Raw genomic sequence first — 17027 nt, forward strand, 5'->3', positions numbered from 1 at the left:
AGAATGCAAGATGGGACATTTGTGCTCCAAGCATCAAGATTTACTGTATGGATGTACAGTGCTGCTGTAATGGAAATATCACAGGTGGATGGCTTTGAGCAAACAGGAATTTATTCTCTTACAGTCCCAATATTGCCAATCACACAGCAGGCCACAGATTCAAGTCCATTAAGAGTTCCAAGATCAACAGACAACATGGCAGGCTGCTGCAAGGACACAGCTACATGAAGGATTCAAGCGTGCCAAAAGCTGCAGACCATTCCTAAAGCTTCTCTTTATATATTGGGAACGCACCACATCCCCAAGGCAACTACTCAGCTGCTTATAGTAGATTCCACCATAGAGTTGATTACCAATCTCATTATAGGGAATAACTACAACAGAAAATTGTTGAAGACTTGCTAGCAGAAAACTTCCCCAATATCGTGAAAGATGGAAAGATATCCACTCAAGAAGCTCAACAAACCCAGTACAAGATAGACCCCACAAGAAAGTCACCATGACATATAATAATCAAACTTTCCCAAACCAAAGACAAAGACAGAGTTTAAGAGTAGCTCAGAAAAAAATGAAATGTTACCTGCAAAGGGCAACCAATAAGACTAAGCTATGATTTCTTAGCAGAAACCATGCAGGCAAGGTGGCAATGGGACGACATATATAAAACCTTAAAAGAAAAAAAATGCCAACCAAGAATTATATATCCAGCAAAACTGTCCCTCAAGTATGATGGTGAGTGTTCTGGTTACCTAGTGCCGCTCTGACAAGAATATACCACAAATGGGATGGCCTAAACAAACAGGAGTTTATTCTTTTACAATTTGGAGGCTTTAAGCCCAAGTTCAAAGTGCCAGGCTCTAGGGGCTGGATGAAAGCCCCTCAACCTTGAGATCCAGCTCTACCTCCTGCTCCCGGACCACTGGAGCTAGAGGCTTTTCTTCACTCAGACAGCTGCTGGCTGCTGAGGCTGCCAAGCCCAAGGTTGACAAGAAACAAGGCACAGTCCTGATGTTACCAAACCACATAGTAGGCCATTAATTCAAGTTCATTGCAAGTCCCAAGGTCGGCAGAGCATGGCAGGCTGCTGAACAATGACACGGCTATATACAGGGTCCAAGTGTCCCATAAGCTACAGACTATCCCCAAGGCTTCTGCTTATATACAGGAAGCAGACCACATTCCCTAAGGCAGCTCCTCAGCTGCTCACAGTAGATCCCACCATGGAGTTGATTACCTGTCTCATCATGGGGAATAACTACATCCAGCTGCCCAGCTAGGAGCTCTGGTAGCATAGTGGCTAAGGCACTTGACTGCTAACCAGAAGGCTGGCGGTTCAAACCCACCAGCCACTCCTCGGAAGGAAGGTTGGGCAATCCTACTTCCGTAGTGATACTGCCTCGGAAACCCAAGGAGGGGTCGCTATGAGTCAGGGCTGACTCGACGGCACATAACAACAACAACAACAACAACAGCTGCCCAGCTACTCAACCAGGCCCAGCCAAGTTGACACATCAACTGAACTACCACAGTGAGATTAGGACATCCACAGATAAACAGAAATTAAGAGAATTTGTAAAAACCATACCTACCTTACAAGAATTGCTAAAGGAAGTCCTTTGGACAGAAAACCAGCAATGGAAGACAACAATCTGAGATTAAGACACATGACAACATCAGTCAGAAATAAGCCTAGAGAAAGAATTCTCAAAATTAAAATAAGCTTACAAAGCTGAATATGGAAAACCAGAAGTGCTTATCTGTAAAAAACACCAACTACAAAGCTAAAAATAAATAAATAAATAAATAAAATAAAGGGAATAAATGATATAATTACAGAACTCTCAACTGAACAGGAAGTCAGGATGGTGTCAATATAGAACAGACCTTCCAAACTTAGGAAAAGAAAAATTAGCTACAGAATAACCACAAAGAAAATTATTAAGCCTCCTAACCAAAGTAAGAAAGAAGATCACAAGGACTTAGTAAAAACAAATTCAACAACAATGAAGTAAATGAAAAGGAAACACAGTAACAAAATGAACTCAGCACAGAAAAAAATATTCAAAACAAAGAAACCATAAACACCAGAACAACAACAACAACAACAAATAAAAAACACAGTGAATCAGAGCACTAAATTCTTACCTATCATTAATTACACTCAATGTGAATAGATTAAACATGCCAGTTAAGAGAAAGAGAGTGGCAGAATGGATAAGAAAACAAGACATCAATATGCTGCCCGCAAGAGACTCACTTTAGACACAAAGATAAAAATCAAGGGATGGAGAAAATATCAAGCTAAAAAAGAGGAGGAGTGGCCATATTAGTTTCTGATTAAATAGATTTCAAGACAAAAACAGCACAAGGGACAAGGAAGGATATTATAAATGATAAAAGGACTAATCCACCAAGAGAACATAGCCATAATAAATATACATGCACCCACTGAAAGAGCCCCAAAATACATAAAGTAAATATTTACAAAATTAAAAGAGAAATAGACAATACTACTATAGTGTAGGGGACTTTAGGCACCACTTTTGATGAACTATAAAGATCATCAAAGAAAAAATACAGGCAAACTCAGTGGCCCTAATTTATGATATAAATAGACTGTGATGCACAACCAAAAAACACAAACAGCAGAAAAGAAACTAGATGACTTGGACCTTCTAAAAATTAAATTATTTGTAACAAGAGTTCTCCAAAAGAGTAAAAATAGAGCCTACAGGCTGGGAAAAAAATATTCATCAATGATATATCCAACAAGAGATATAGCAACAAAATTTATAGAAAACTTCAACACCTCAATCAAAAAAGAAAAATAATCTGTTAAAAAATGGGCAGAGTACATGAACAGACACTTCACCAAAGAAGATATTCAGAAGGCCAACAAACACAGGAAGAAATGATTGTGATCATTAGCCAATAGAGAATGCAAATCAAAACAACAATAAGATACCACCTTACCGACCCAAGCAATAATAGCAAAGTTCAGTAAGAGAGAAAACAATAAATACTGGTGAGGGCATGGAGAGACTGGAACTCTCATACACTGCTGGTGCAATCAGTGTGGAAAATGGTATGGCCCATCCTTGAAAAGTTGGAAATAGAAATACCATTTGATCCAACATTCCAACTAAAATACCAAAACCAAACCCACTGCCATGGAGTCATTCTGACTCATAGCAACCTCTATTAGGTTTCCAAGGCTGTAAGTCTTTACAGAAGTAGATTGCCTCACCTTCCTCCCATGGAGCAGCTGGTGGGTTTGAACCGCTGACCTTCTGGTTAGCAGCCAAATACCTTACTCACTATGCCCCCAGAGTTCCCTAGCATTGCTACTACTAGGTATACATTGTAAAGAAGTGAGAGCTGGCACACTAATAGATATATGCACACTATGTTCATCACAGCACTATTTACAATAGAAAAGAGATGGAAACAATCTAAGTGCTCATCAGTGGATGAGTGGATAACCAAATTATGGTACATACAGACAATGAAATACTATGCAACATTTTAATGATGCATCAGCAAAACATTTCATAATGCAGATGAACTTGGAGGACATTATGCCGAGTGAAATAAATCAATCGCAGAAGGAAAAATATTGTATGAGTCCATTATAAAAAGTCAAGGTAAAGTTTACATATGGAAAGAAACATTTTTCTTCTTCTTTTTAAATTATTTGATGGTTACCTGAGATGGGAAAATTGTTAGGTAAGAAACATGTATTGATTTGGGTGAAGGTAAAGGCCATACATCAAAAACAAGTGCTCAGGACAGTATCACTAAGGAATAGCAAGACACAGAGAGAGGTGTCCAAGAGGTACAGAGAACAAAGGTATTATTACATACACAGTACTGCATTATCAGTAACAACAAACATTAATTACAGGTGGCTACACAGACAGGCAAGATGATCAAGTATGGGTGGGCAACCAGGACTATACTCATGACCATATATATGTTTGGCAGATGATATCGCTACATATGTATTTATATGTGCTATAAAAATGTCCACATATACAATAGAGTTAACAATAATAATACAGTTATAACTTCTTTACCACAACAAACACCTTGAGGGAGTGAGTCATGGGGCCTGTGGGCTTGGGACCATCATCACAGGGCACATCAAGCTCAAATGGCATAACATACTACACAAAACACTGTTCTACATCCTACTTTGGTGAGTAGCATCTATGGTCTTAAAAGCTTGTGAGCAGCTGTCTAAAAGGCAATTATTGGTCTCTCCTCATTTGGACCAAAGAAGAGTGAAGAAAATCAAAGACGCATAGAAGCAATTAGTCCAAAGCACTAGTGGACCATGGGAACTTCAGGCTCCAGGACTCTGAGACCAGAGGAACTAGATGGTGCCTGGCCACCAGGCCAACCACTCTGAAAGGGATCAAATTTGGAGATCCTGGATAGAGTGGGAAAAAAATGTGGACCCAAACTCAAAATTATAATAAAGACCAAGCTTACTGGTCTGGTAGAGACTGGTGATACATCTGAGCCTATGATCCGTAGTCACCAGTTGGGCCTGGAAGTGAACTTACTCCTGTAGCTCAACTTTCAGCCAGATAATAGGCCTACAGATGAACAATTACACCAGGGTGGTAAGCACTCCTTAGAACAATCAACCATAAGAGATCAAAAGGGCAGCATCTGAGCAGGGATAGAGCTCAGAAGGCAGGAATGCAGAGGAAAGAAGGACAGAGGGAAAAGGTAACCAAAGGGAGGAAATGGGAAGGGTGCTTTTACATTGTGGGAATTGCAATCAATGTCACGAAACAAAATATGTATGAACTGTTGAATGGTAAATGAATTTGCTCTGTAAACTTTCACTCAAATCACAATAAAAAGTTAAAAAAGAAGAAGAAATAAGACCAGACACTGAGTAAAAGTGAGTCCCTCTCTAAAAGCCCAGTTTAAAACTTTTTAGAAGTAGGTGACAAAGTGTCATCGACTATCCCTTGTTAAAATGCCTGGAATAGGACTGCATGACTGAATTTCGGTACTAGTCAGGGAACACAGTTGTTTTGGTATTTTGTGGAATTCCTTTCTATTCTTTATTTTTTTAATGGTGACACACACACACACACACACAATACTATGTGTGTTGGGGTCTAGATATTAGGAAGAAAATGCTACGTGGAGGCTGTTCAGAACTATTGCTCTGTGCTTACCCAGATTCGGAGCATCTTCCTGGCATTGATCCCATCTTCTGTGTGTCTGCTTCTGACTAACATAGGATAACAAGCATCTTTCTCCTTTAGATCTCTGTTTAACTGCCCTTGACAATCTGATGCAATCACATGCAACACAAGAGGGTCTTTGTAGTCTGAACTGCCAGGAATTAAGGGCTTTATTCTTTGAAAGAAAGCAAACCTGCATTTAATAGAAATGAAAAATGAAAAATATTTCTTATGCTGAAAAAAAGAGATTTACTGTAAAGCTGTCATCATTAAGACAGTGACATGGCAAAAAAGAAGTAAACAAATAGATCAATGCCATGCCCAGGAGGGATGGTGACACGTGTGATTTTGTTCTTCAGGGCAAATTGCAGCCCAAAGGTTCTACGAGCAAGAAATATGGGAAGAATAGATAGGTATGCAACAAGGAGTCTTTATCATACAACCTTCCCCTAATCAATTTGAAAATAGACCAAGTGGATGATTTAGCAGAACAAAAAATGACTTATTAGAAATGACTACAGAAGAAATTGAAAATTTGACCAGACCTTTAACTGTGAAGTACAATTAGAAATCTACTCATCAAAGTGAACTTTAGGCCCAGAAGACTCCATAGATGAACTCTACTGAACACTTCAGGAACACAAATTCTAATCTTATTCATAGGTTTGTAGAGTTAAAAATAAAGGGGCACATGCCCAACTAATTTTATGAGGAAAAGCATAGCCCCTGTGATAGTTGGAGCTGTGTGTCAACTTGGCTGGACCACAATTCTATGTGGTTTAAGCAATTGTGACATGGGTTGTTCCGATGATGGGATCAGATGTATTTATTTTGAGCAGCCAATCTCTGTTGAAAGGGAGCTTCCCTAGGGGTGTGGCCTGCTTCCAGCATATTTATGGACATCCTGGGAAAAGAGACACGCTTCTGTTGATTGGGATTCTGTTGTGCTGCCTACAACTGTCTGCAAGCGAACAATCCACCATTTGGCCTGGAGATCTTGGATTCATCATTCATTGGAGTCAACAGCTAGTATACTGCCTGCCAACCTTAAGCTCTTCAGCCCCTGTGGCTGCATGAGTCAGGAAAAGCCTCCAGCTTGACATTTGATCCAAGAACTTGGGACTTGCCAGCTTCTGTAAGTGTGTGAGCCATTTTCCTAAGATAAATTTCTCTCTCTCTCTATAAGCTTTACTGGTTTTGCTTCTCTAGAGAACCCAGTCTAACACAGCCCCCATACCAAAGCCTGTTGAAGACATAATGAGCAAGGAAAATTACAGCCCACTCTCTCTGATGAACACAGATGTAAAATTCCAAAACAAATTAAGTCCAGAAAACAAATATATGAAAAATTCCTCGTGATCAACATTACAAAACCTGAAAGACCCTTCTCAGGTAGTGATTCTCATTCTGGCCTGCATGTTAAAATCACCTGAAAGTGCCTTTAAAAAATACCAGTTCCTGGATCTCTCTCCAGAGATTCTGATTTAGTTTGTCAAGGTAGAGGTTGGGCATCAGTAGTTTTTAAAGGCTCATCATTTGATTCTACTGTGCAGCCAGAATTGAGGACTCAAACTGGTTTACATGGTAGATAATAAAAATGTTAATCTATGTGCACCAGGAAGAGCACACAAATGTTTATAGAAACATTATTTTCAATAGCTAAAAATTAGAAAAATTTAAATATCTACCAATAAGAGATTGGATAAAGAATGGCATATTCATGGAGTAGAATACTATGCAGCAGAGAAAAATGAATGAACTACTTTACAAACACCAATATAAATCTGAAAAATTGATGTTGTGCAAAAAAGAAGTGTACAGTAAGCCATTTATATAAACTCTAATATAAACCCAAACCCATTGCCATTGAGTCAGTTTTGACTCATAGTGGTGACCCTTGGGGAACTGCCCCATAGGGTTTCCAAGGCTGTAATCTTTAAGGAAGCAGATTGCCACGTATTTCTTCTGCAGAGTGGCTGAAGGGTTTGAACTGCTAACCTTCCAGTTAGCAGCCACACACTTTAACCACTGAGCCACCAGGGCATATAAACTTTGCACATATGCAAAACAATACTATATATATTGTTCAGGCATACATACATGTACATGAGAAATACAAACAGTGAGGGCAACTGGGGAATAGTAAGAGTAGGATTGAAGATATTCACAGGAATTGGCAGGGGGACACAGAGAAACTTCCACTCTATTTATAATGGTTTCTTTCTTATGCCACTATCTCTCAGTTTGTTGTAGTGTGGTGGCTTGTGTGTTGCTATGATGCTATATGCTATGCCACTGGTGTTTCAAATACCAGCAGGGTCACCCATGGTGGACAGGTTTCAGTGGAGCTTCCAAACTAAGACAGACAAAGAAGAAGGGCCTGGTGAGCTACTTCTGAAAATTGGAAAACCAATTTGCTCTCTAGTTTTTCACTTAAATCACAATAAAATGTTTTTTCACAATAAAATGTTTTTTTTTTTTTTTTTTTTAAATAAACAAAGCTATGGGGCACAGTTCTATTCTGACACACGTGGAGTCACCATGAGTCTGAATCAACTCAGAAACAAAACAAAACAATCTTATGAACAAGTCTGGGCTAGTTTGCTGCAGAATGTGAGAACATGGTCCAGTCTCCCTTGCCAGTGAGATGGATGGACACAATGGCTGCGACAATGGGCTTGAGCACAGCAACGATTGTGAGGATGGGGCAGGATCGGACAGTGTTTACTTCTGTTGTGCGTAAGGTCTCCATGAGTTGGAACCGACGCGATGGCACCTAGCAACAACAACATGGATTACAACAGAATCCATAAGATTTTTATACAGGGCTGGAAGATGAACCCCTTAAGTTGGAAGGCACTCAAAATATAGCAATGGATTTGAGTATACCACCAATCAGGAGGATGGTGCAGGACTTGGCAACATTTCATTCTGTTGTACAAGGGGTGGCTATGAGTCAGAACCAACTCCACAGCAACTAACAATAACATTTCTTACCCTTTGTGTTAGACTGGGTGCTTTGGAGAAGCAAAACCAGTAAAGATTATATATAGAGAAGGATAAAGAGAAATTTATCTTAGGAAAATGGTTCACATAGAAGCTGGCAAGTCCCAAGTTCTTGGATCAAATGTCAAGCTGGAGGCTTTTCCCAACTCACGAAACTGCAGGGGCTGATGAGCTCAAGGTTGGAAGGCAGTATATCAGCTCTTGACTCCAACAAATGATGACTCCAAGATCTCCAGGCCAAATGGTGGATTGTTTGCTTGCAGACAGTTGCAGGCAGCATAACAGAATCCTGATCCACAGAACAGTGCGTCTTTTCCCAGGATGTCCATAAATGTATATATAAGAGGCCACACCCCTAGAGAAACTCCCTTTCAATGGACTGGCTGCTCAAAACATATATATCCAATCCCATCCTGGGAAGAGCCCACATCACAACTGCTTAAACCTCACAGAATTGTGGTCCAGCCAAGTTGACACACAGCTCCAACTGTCACACACACATCCTAGCTCATAGCTACTTTAATGTTTGGTATGTTACTCATACTTTTTTGTATATTTGAAATATTAATATTTCATACTTTTAAAGTGATGGCATTAGTATCATATCTGTATAAAGTTAGGCCTAAATTTTGTCTTTAAAAAGTTAAATGCCATGTAGAAGAATTTATATAGAATCTACATACATATGTGTTAGACTGGGTTCTCTAGAGAAACACAAAAACCAGAAAAGTATATATATATATTTATAGAGAGAGAGAGAGAGAAATTTATCTTAGGAAAATGGCTCACAAGTGTATAGAAGCCGACAAGTCCCAGCCGACAAGTCCAAGTCTCTGGAGGAGATGGGCTGGCGGCCGCTTTAGCTTTTGTAAGCGCAGGGGGCCGAGAGATTCAAGGCTGGCAGGGAGTACACTGGTTGTTGACTCCAACAAAAGACGAATCCAAGATCTCCAGGCCGAGCGGTGGGCTGCTCACTCACGGAAGTCTGTAGTCTGCACACCAGGGTTCCAATCCCTCAAAGAATGTGGCTCTTCCCAGGATGTCCCTGGATATCTTGGAAGCAGGCCACACCCCCAGGGAAACTCCCCTTGGGCAGCCTGGCCACTCAGAACACAGTCATCTGATCCCATCATGGGAACAACCACACAGAACTGGGGTCCAGCCAAGTTGACACACAGCTCCAACTATCACACATATATAGAATTCTTATACATAAATAAAGGAGCTCTGGTGGCATAGTGCCTAAGGCATTTGACTGCTTACCAGAAAGTTGGTGGTTCAAATCCATCAACCACTCCATGGAAGGAAGACTGAGCAATCTACTTCCATAAAGATTTAACACCTTGGAAACCCAAAGGGGGTTGCTATGAGTTGGAATTGACTTGATGGTAGTGAGTTTGGTTTTTGGTTTTATACATAAATAGGAAGGTCTGGTGGTGTAGTGGTTAAGGCATTTGGCTGCTTACCAAAAGGTCAGTGGTTCAAACTCACCAGCTGCTCCATGGAACAAAGATGAGACAATCTGCTTCCATAAAGATTTTTAGCCTTGGAAACCCAATGGGGGTTGCTATGAGTCTGAACCTACTTGATGGCAATGAGTTTGGTTTGGTTTATACATATATAGAATCCCTATACATACATAAGGAATTTCTTATGTATGTACATATATAAACATATATACAATATCTATATAGAAAACATGCCTATGTATAGAAGAATTTCTGTATATGAAAGAATTTCTATAACTTAAGTGCTTGTATCTCTCTGTGTTCTCTTTTTCATTTTTTTTCCCACTCACCAAGATTTCATTCCAAACAGCAGGTGTTCTGAGCTTTTCCATTTCCTGGTACACCCCTCTCTTCAATATTATCATTTCTCCTCCTTATCAGAGAATCAATTCTAACAACAGAAGGTCATCTGGACCTGTACCCTGTAAACCCAATACCACTATATATGCATTAAAAGTCAAGACAAAACATGTTTTTTTTGTTTTTTAAATCATCCTTTAAACTCAATTTTGAGACTTTTAGTCTCAATACTTATAGAATAACTTTTTGATTTTTTCAAAAATAATTCTGTTTCACATTTTAATGGAAGAAAACCTCAGACAAATCCAAGTGGGATAATTCAACAAAATGACTGACGAGGATCCTTCAAAAGTCTTGTTCCTGAAAGATAAGGAAAGACAGGAGCTACCCCAGATTGAAAAGCTTAAGGAGACATGACAACTTAATGTAATGTGGGACCCTGGATTGGATCATGGAACAGGAAAAGAACATTAAGTGGGAAAACTGGTGAAATGAAAAAGGCAGCTTAGTCTAGGTCCCTGGGTGGCACAGGCAGTTTGCCATCAGCTCCTAACCTAAAGGTTGGCAGTTCCCATCTAGCCACGTGTGCCACGAAAGAAAGGCCTGGTGACCTGCTTCCATAAAGAGTACAGCTCTGAAAACCCAGGGAGTCAAGAAACTAATGAGCTCGAAAACCCCAGAGTAATCAAGAAACTATAACACGTGGGGTCCTCATGATGTGGCTCAAGGCAGCAGGTTTTTTGTTTTGGGTAGTTAATAGCCCCAATGTTAACTTCCTAGTTTTGATCATTGTACTACGATTATGTAAAATGTTAACATTGCTGAATAAAAGGCATAAGGGGAATTCTAATATTTGTGGAACTTTTCTGCAAGTCTAAAATTAGCTCACAATATAAAGTTAAAAAATAAAATGATTTTTAAAAGAAAAATAACAATACTGTTTTGTTTTAAAATAGTCCGGCAATCGAGAGACAAGGTCTGGTTAGGTTAGCGCGTGTATGCGCGTACTGGGGGCCATCTCGGCCCATTCAGGCGCTGAATCCAATGGCTCAGGGATTCGCCGTGAAGTCGCAGCGAGGAGCGGACATGCGTGGCTGTGTGTGTGGGGGCGGGGGCGGGGTGTCTCATTACCTATGCAAAGGCTCCTCCCGCCTGAAGTGCACGTCTCAGCACTGACACCTGGGTTTCCACCATACTTCAGCATGGGCGGCGCTGGGAAGGGGACATTTGTCTGACTAGGGCTTTTTCTCTGGCAGTCCCCAGAGTCCAGCGAGGAGAGAGCCGTCGCCTCTGTTCGCCGCCGGCATGGCCCGCTGCCTGGGACTTGCGCTGCTACTGCTGTTGGGTGAGCGCCTGCCTCCTCCCCAGCCCCTTTTACTCCCGCTCCCTCCTTGGGACCGGATGGAAGGGCAAGAGGGCGATTCCGAGGACAAGCAGGAACGCTGGAAGAGGTGTGTCTGCAGCCTGTGTGAGGTGTGCAGCAACGCCTGGCAGTGTCCCGGGCCGCAACTCCGCACCCAGCCCTTGCCTTCAGCCCTTGCCTTCAGCCCTGCAGCGCGCACCCCCTCCCAAGTCCGCATCTCGGCCCCGAAGTTCTTTTCCCTGTGTGCCTCCTTCTTGCTCTCCTGCCTTTTCCCCAGCCCCAGCCCTCCAACTTCACTCTTCCAGCTCCCACGTCTCCCGGCCTGGAACCTGCCCTTCCACATGCTTGATGCTCCTTCTCCACTGGGGCATCATGGAGGCAAGGGTCCCTTTAAGGACTGGGGTGGATAGAATGGAATCTGGCAGAGTTTTTAGCAGAGGAGCTCTGCGGGTTCAGATGTGTCAAGGATGGAGACCTGATAAAGGTGCTCCAGGAAGAGACAGGTCAACAAAGGAGCAGGGAGGAGAGAAGGCCAGTGTGTCTGCAGCTCTGTGGCCCCTAGAGGACCAGCCACTCTGTCCCATCCACTCTCTCCACTCATGTACCCTCTGCAAGCTCTCAGCAACCACCCAGGGACAGGAAGGATTATCACCACCCTCACAGCCCAGTCCATGGCCTCTGCAGGCAAGCTATGGCCTGTACTGGACAGGGGCAGCTCCCAGCCTTGCTATGGGAGACACCCCCACCCCAACACTCACACAGCAGAGTGGGTGCAGGGCCAGGCTGCTCAGAGTGGGATGGCAGAAAGTCTTGTCTGAGCAATGTGCTGCCAGGGGTGAGGGTAGGCTGGGAATTGAGGGGCGTGTATCCTGGCTTTGGTGATTCAGGTCCTAGGGAGTGCTGACTTCCTGAGATGCTGATTTGGTTGGACTTAGCACTGGTCATGGCCCGTTTGGGCAGAGCTCACCCTCAGTCCCACCAATGCTTGCTGTGTGGCTTGGCCATGCAAGGCATCATCTCTGCCTTCAGTGGAGTGACACCTATCACGGGGCCCAGTGCCTTCACTGGAACCAGTGATGAATCCTAGGATGCTGTAGCTAAGGACGGAATCCTTCACTTAGCCTCAGCAGCCCCTGCAATAGCCAGAGCCCTTGAGGGGCATCTCCCTTTCGCCTTGGGCAGTGGATGGTAGAGACCAGGTGGAAGCTGGAGTCCAGATGGTTCAGTGGTAGGTAGGGGGTCAGGCCTCTGACAGGGAGCATCAAGAGGGGAGGCTCAGGGTGGGGGGAGAACCAGTACGCACATAGACCTGCTCAAAAGGTTTGAGGATCAGGGCGAAAAGCGTCATGCGTCCCAGAGCGTCAAGAAGAGGAAGAGGACTGGGAGCGGCCACTGTCCTCAACGCTATTTCTGATATGTCGCCATTACCCAGGTCCCCACAAGGTTGTTTTTCCGGTAGGGAAAAGGTCTGGTAGGGAGGGAGGATTCCCCCAGGACCTTTCTACAGATGAGTATGGCAGTTCTGGGGGCGCTCCCTGGAGTGGATGGGGCCTCAGCTTCAGGAGGAGGCCAGGTCCAGCCTCAGGGCTCCCCATCCATCCCAGGTATGTTGCAGAGACCCTTGAAGCATGCCGCTGTCCATCCCTGCGACCCGGGCTGGTCGTGCCAAGTATGCCGCGTCTTCGGGCCACACCCTGTTCCCTCTCGTCGGGTTTGAGCGCCCCACCTATGCACAGGACATGGGGGAGAGGTGGGGTGAAGTGTGAAGACAGGGCGCCCCGGGAACTGCAGCCTGCGAGCTTTCCCTGCGCCCCCCTCAGGGTCCGCGAGCTCGGCCGGATGGAACAGCTGCGTGGCCGCGGCCGAGGCGTGCACGGCGAATGCGCGGTGCCAGAGGCTGCGCACCGAGTACGTGGCGCAGTGCCTGGGCCGGGCCTCGTCGGGGGGCTGCCCTCGCGCCCGCTGTCGCCGGGCCCTGCGCCGCTTCTTTAACCGCGGGCCGCCGGCGCTCACCCTCGCGCTGCTCTTCTGCCCGTGCGGGGACCCCGCGTGCGCCGAGCGCCGCCGCCAGACCTTCGTGCCCGCCTGCGCCTTCTCCGGGCCAGACCCAGCGCCGCCTTCGTGCCTCGCGCCTCTGGAGGCCTGCGAGCACAGCCAACTTTGCAGGTGTGCGGTGCAGGAGGAGAAGTCGGGAGCTGGGCACCGGGGCGTGCCCTCCCCCTCGCTCACGTTCCCTACCCTGTAGGTCCCGCCTCCGGGCCTTCCAGGCCTCCTGCGCGCCGACCCCGGTTGCTCCCGACGGCTGCCCGCGAGAGCAGGCTCCCGGCTGCAGGCACGCCTATGCTGGCCTTGTGGGTATGAAGGCGGGAGCTGGGGGTGGGTGGGGCTCCCCGGGGAATGCCTCCGCCCGGGTGGGCCGATGACCCCAACTCGGGGTCCCCCCAGGCACCACGGTCACCCCCAACTACGTGGACAACGCGAGCGCGCGTGTGGCACCCTGGTGCGACTGCGGAGCCAGCGGGAACCGGCGTGAAGAGTGCGAAGCCTTCCGGGGACTTTTTACGAGGAACCCGTGCTTGGGTGAGGGGCCCGCGTGGGGCAGCGCGGCGCGGGAATCGGGTTGGCGCTTACTGCCTACTCCCACCCAAGTCGCCTGATCCCGCGGGAGCCCATTTTAGAGGCGAGGAAACTGAGCTCTTTGTGGAAGCCACAAAGGCGCACTCCCCTTTCTGCTGTCGCCCTGTCCCTCGGGTAGTGCACGCCCAGCTGTCTCTGGAGACTAGATCATAGACTCTAAGTCTGGTGCCTCTGCGGGGCGGGGAGCGAGGAGGATGGGGCGGCGGGAGTAGTTAAGATGTTTCTGAGGCTCTGGAGGTGAACAGGCGAGATCTCTGCTTAGGCCACTTCGGAGGTGGTGTCTGCCCTGAAATGGACCTCCTGCCCCGGCCTGGAGGAGTCTGCCTTTTAGCTCAGTTCTTCGCTGCTGGGTCTTGAGTCAGGGAGCCTGAATTCCAAAAGCCACCTTCTGGCTGAGAGTTAACTGCTCCAAGCCTTTTTGTGTCTGACTGTAACATGGGAAGGATGATGACAGTCACCGTCTCCTGTGAGGATGGAACTACACACAGCGTGTCCAGCACTCTTAGCCAGCTGTCCTTTACCACGGCCTTCCCGTCCTGGAGCCAGTCCTTGCAGATGTCATGTGTTCCCATCCTTTGTGCTTGGGGGGTCCACACAGGCTGCCAGGGGTGTCTCAGTTTGTCCATGAGGAGCTGGGTCTTGTGCTAGGGGTGCCCAGTTGATCCCACCTGGACCCCTCCCTCTCTAGACCGAGCCATTCAGGCCTTTGAGAGCCGGTGGCCTCCAAGCCTGCAGGACCGCCACCAGGACCCTGAGCACAGCCTTCTGCAGGTAGGTGCGGGGCAGATATGTGGGCTGGCAGCTCCTGAACTGCCTCCTTGTATACCTTTGGATGCCAGATATGGAGACATTACTGGCCTGGGTTGGCGGTGCAGCTGAGAGCAGAGCCAGGCTTCTCACTTCAAGCTCACAGCTTTGCTCCCCACCCCCAAGGTCTCCTCTGCAGATTGGCTTTTGGAGGGGCGCTCCCTGCTCTTCATATTCCCCACCCTGGCTCTCTGGCCCCAATTCTGACAAGGACTGCAGACAGTGGACAAGAGAGACAACTGTCTACCCCTTCCTGGGGTCTCAGGGCCATGTCTGTGGCCTTTAGTCCCGCTGAAAAGGGCCTGGCTTACCCTCCACACTGACCCCGGTGCTTTCGCTTTGCTGCATTTTGCACATGTGGACACCCTGTGCCCCTGTCCCCTGGAGTTAGGGGCATAGGGAGGGGGGTCTGACTACAAAGCTGTGGCTTCCTTTCGGTAGGTTGCTTGGCTGTGAGTCCCTTTCTTCACCAACCTTGGGACAACTGGGGTCTTCCATAGAGTAGGGGTGGAGGAGGTGAGGGGAGAAAGAGTCATTTTTGTATCTGAGGCTGGAACCTCAGATCATGTAGATGGCCAGAGATCACTCAGGAAATTTTATCCCGTGCATAAAATGCCCCCTCTCTGCCCCCTACATTGCACTGCTGGCCACATGGGCATCTTCTCTATGGTTTAACCCAGCACAAGAAAGGCATTCCCAGCTCAATAAATCATGTGCACAGAAACTGACTTTGCTTTCATGTGGTCTGTATCCTGGGAGCTGGAAACCAGTCTGCTGCAGGTATGTGACCTCAAATGGCCTCAACACCTCTCTGGGCCCCAGCTCCTCACCTGCAATTGAGGTTGCTGAACTGGGATCAACTAACTGTCCTGTCCTGGAGGCAGGGATTTTCGTGGCTTGTTAGTTGCTGTTGAGTCTATTTCAACTCGTGGCAACCCGATGGGTGTAGAGTAGAATTGCTCCATTGGGTTTTCAAGGTTGTGAACTTTCGGAAGCAGATTGCCAGGCCAGTCTTCTGAGGAGCCTCTGGGTGGGTTCGAACTGCCAACCTTCTGGCCAATAGTGGAGCACTTAACTGTTGGCCTCACTCAGGGACTCTTTTTCTTGTTTACCCAGTATCTATTTTTTCTTTCTCTGTTAGAGCTCAGATTCAAAACAAAACAAAGCAAAGCATTTTCCAGCTTCCCTTGCAGCTAGAGGTGGCCTGTGACATAATCACATGATTGGCCAATGAGTGGAAGCCAAAGATGAGGCTTCTGGGAAAGCTCTTTGAACGGGAACAGTCTTGCCTGGAATCTCCCACATTCTCACCTTGAGCCTGGGCAGTGTTGAAAATGGAGCCACACAACCTTGTGGCGCCACTGCGTCAGCCCCAGGCCACCTGCCTCTGGGTGCTTTATTACAAGAGAAAGTTAATACCTCTAATTTATTTGAGCCAATTTCTCCCCAGGTTTCTGCAGCCAAATATAGGCCCTGGTTGATACAGTCCCACCCCTTTTAGCAGTCTTGGCAAAAAAAGGCACCTCTTTCCCCCAGCATTCATGGACTCATCCCAGGCAAGACCCTAATTGGTCCAGCAGGAGTTATGTGCCTCTTCCTATGGTCTGGGAATGACATCAGCCCATCAGCATGACATGGAATGGGGAGGGACAGTTTTCCAGAGGAAAAAGGAGTGTTGAGCAGAGTAAAGGATATATATAACCCATTGCCACTTTACAGAGAAGAGGGTATGTCCTCTGCCACCCACGAGTGGACAGCCTGTAAGTGTGTTGGGGAGCATGGCAGGGAAGTGAAAGCCCCACCTTGCCCTGATCACAGTGATCAAAGGGTGGCCCAAGTACCAAATTAAATATCTGCTAAATTATTTACTGGAAGCTCTGGTGGCATGGAGCCTCAGGCATTTGACTGCTAACCAGAAGGCTGGTGGTTCAAACCACCAGCCACTCCTTGGAAGGAAGGTTGGACAATCTATTTCCATAGTGATGCCGCCTCAGAAACCCAAGGAGGGGTCGCTATGAGTCAGATCCGACTTGATGGCAGTGAGAGTTTTAAATTACTTACCTTTGCAAGAGAGTTATTAAACTCTCTCAATTTTTGATTCCAATAATTAGAGTAAAATATAGGTATTTTGAAAAAAGCATATAAAATATAGTAATCTGGATATACACACATATATGTATACACACACATATATGTATA

The 17027-nt window shown here is 46.0% G+C and overlaps 1 protein-coding gene across 1 annotated transcript; it reads left to right on the forward strand.

The window, feature by feature from the left end:
- Positions 1 to 11326: 11326 nt before the first annotated feature.
- Positions 11327 to 15668, forward strand: GFRA4 (GDNF family receptor alpha 4). The gene is made up of 6 exons (XM_007934680.1): positions 11327 to 11366; positions 13205 to 13550; positions 13630 to 13739; positions 13830 to 13964; positions 14710 to 14792; positions 15651 to 15668. Exons 1-6 carry the CDS (start codon positions 11327 to 11329, stop codon positions 15666 to 15668), a joined length of 732 nt encoding a protein of 243 aa, XP_007932871.1.
- The last annotated feature ends 1359 nt before the right edge of the window (positions 15669 to 17027 follow it).

This window comes from Orycteropus afer, unplaced genomic scaffold (assembly GCF_000298275.1).
Source record: "Orycteropus afer afer isolate SDZICR_OR568_19922 unplaced genomic scaffold, OryAfe1.0 scaffold00020, whole genome shotgun sequence".
Taxonomy (NCBI): domain Eukaryota; kingdom Metazoa; phylum Chordata; class Mammalia; order Tubulidentata; family Orycteropodidae; genus Orycteropus; species Orycteropus afer.

Bases quoted from the DNA above. Each gene is read 5' to 3' on its own strand.
- GFRA4 (XM_007934680.1), top strand. From the start codon at position 11,327: ATGGCCCGCTGCCTGGGACTTGCGCTGCTACTGCTGTTGG. The intron at 11,367-13,204 runs GTGAGCGCCTGC...CGCCCCCCTCAG, and splicing joins TGCGCTGCTACTGCTGTTGG to GGTCCGCGAGCTCGGCCGGA. The intron at 13,740-13,829 runs GTATGAAGGCGG...GGGTCCCCCCAG, and splicing joins CGCCTATGCTGGCCTTGTGG to GCACCACGGTCACCCCCAAC.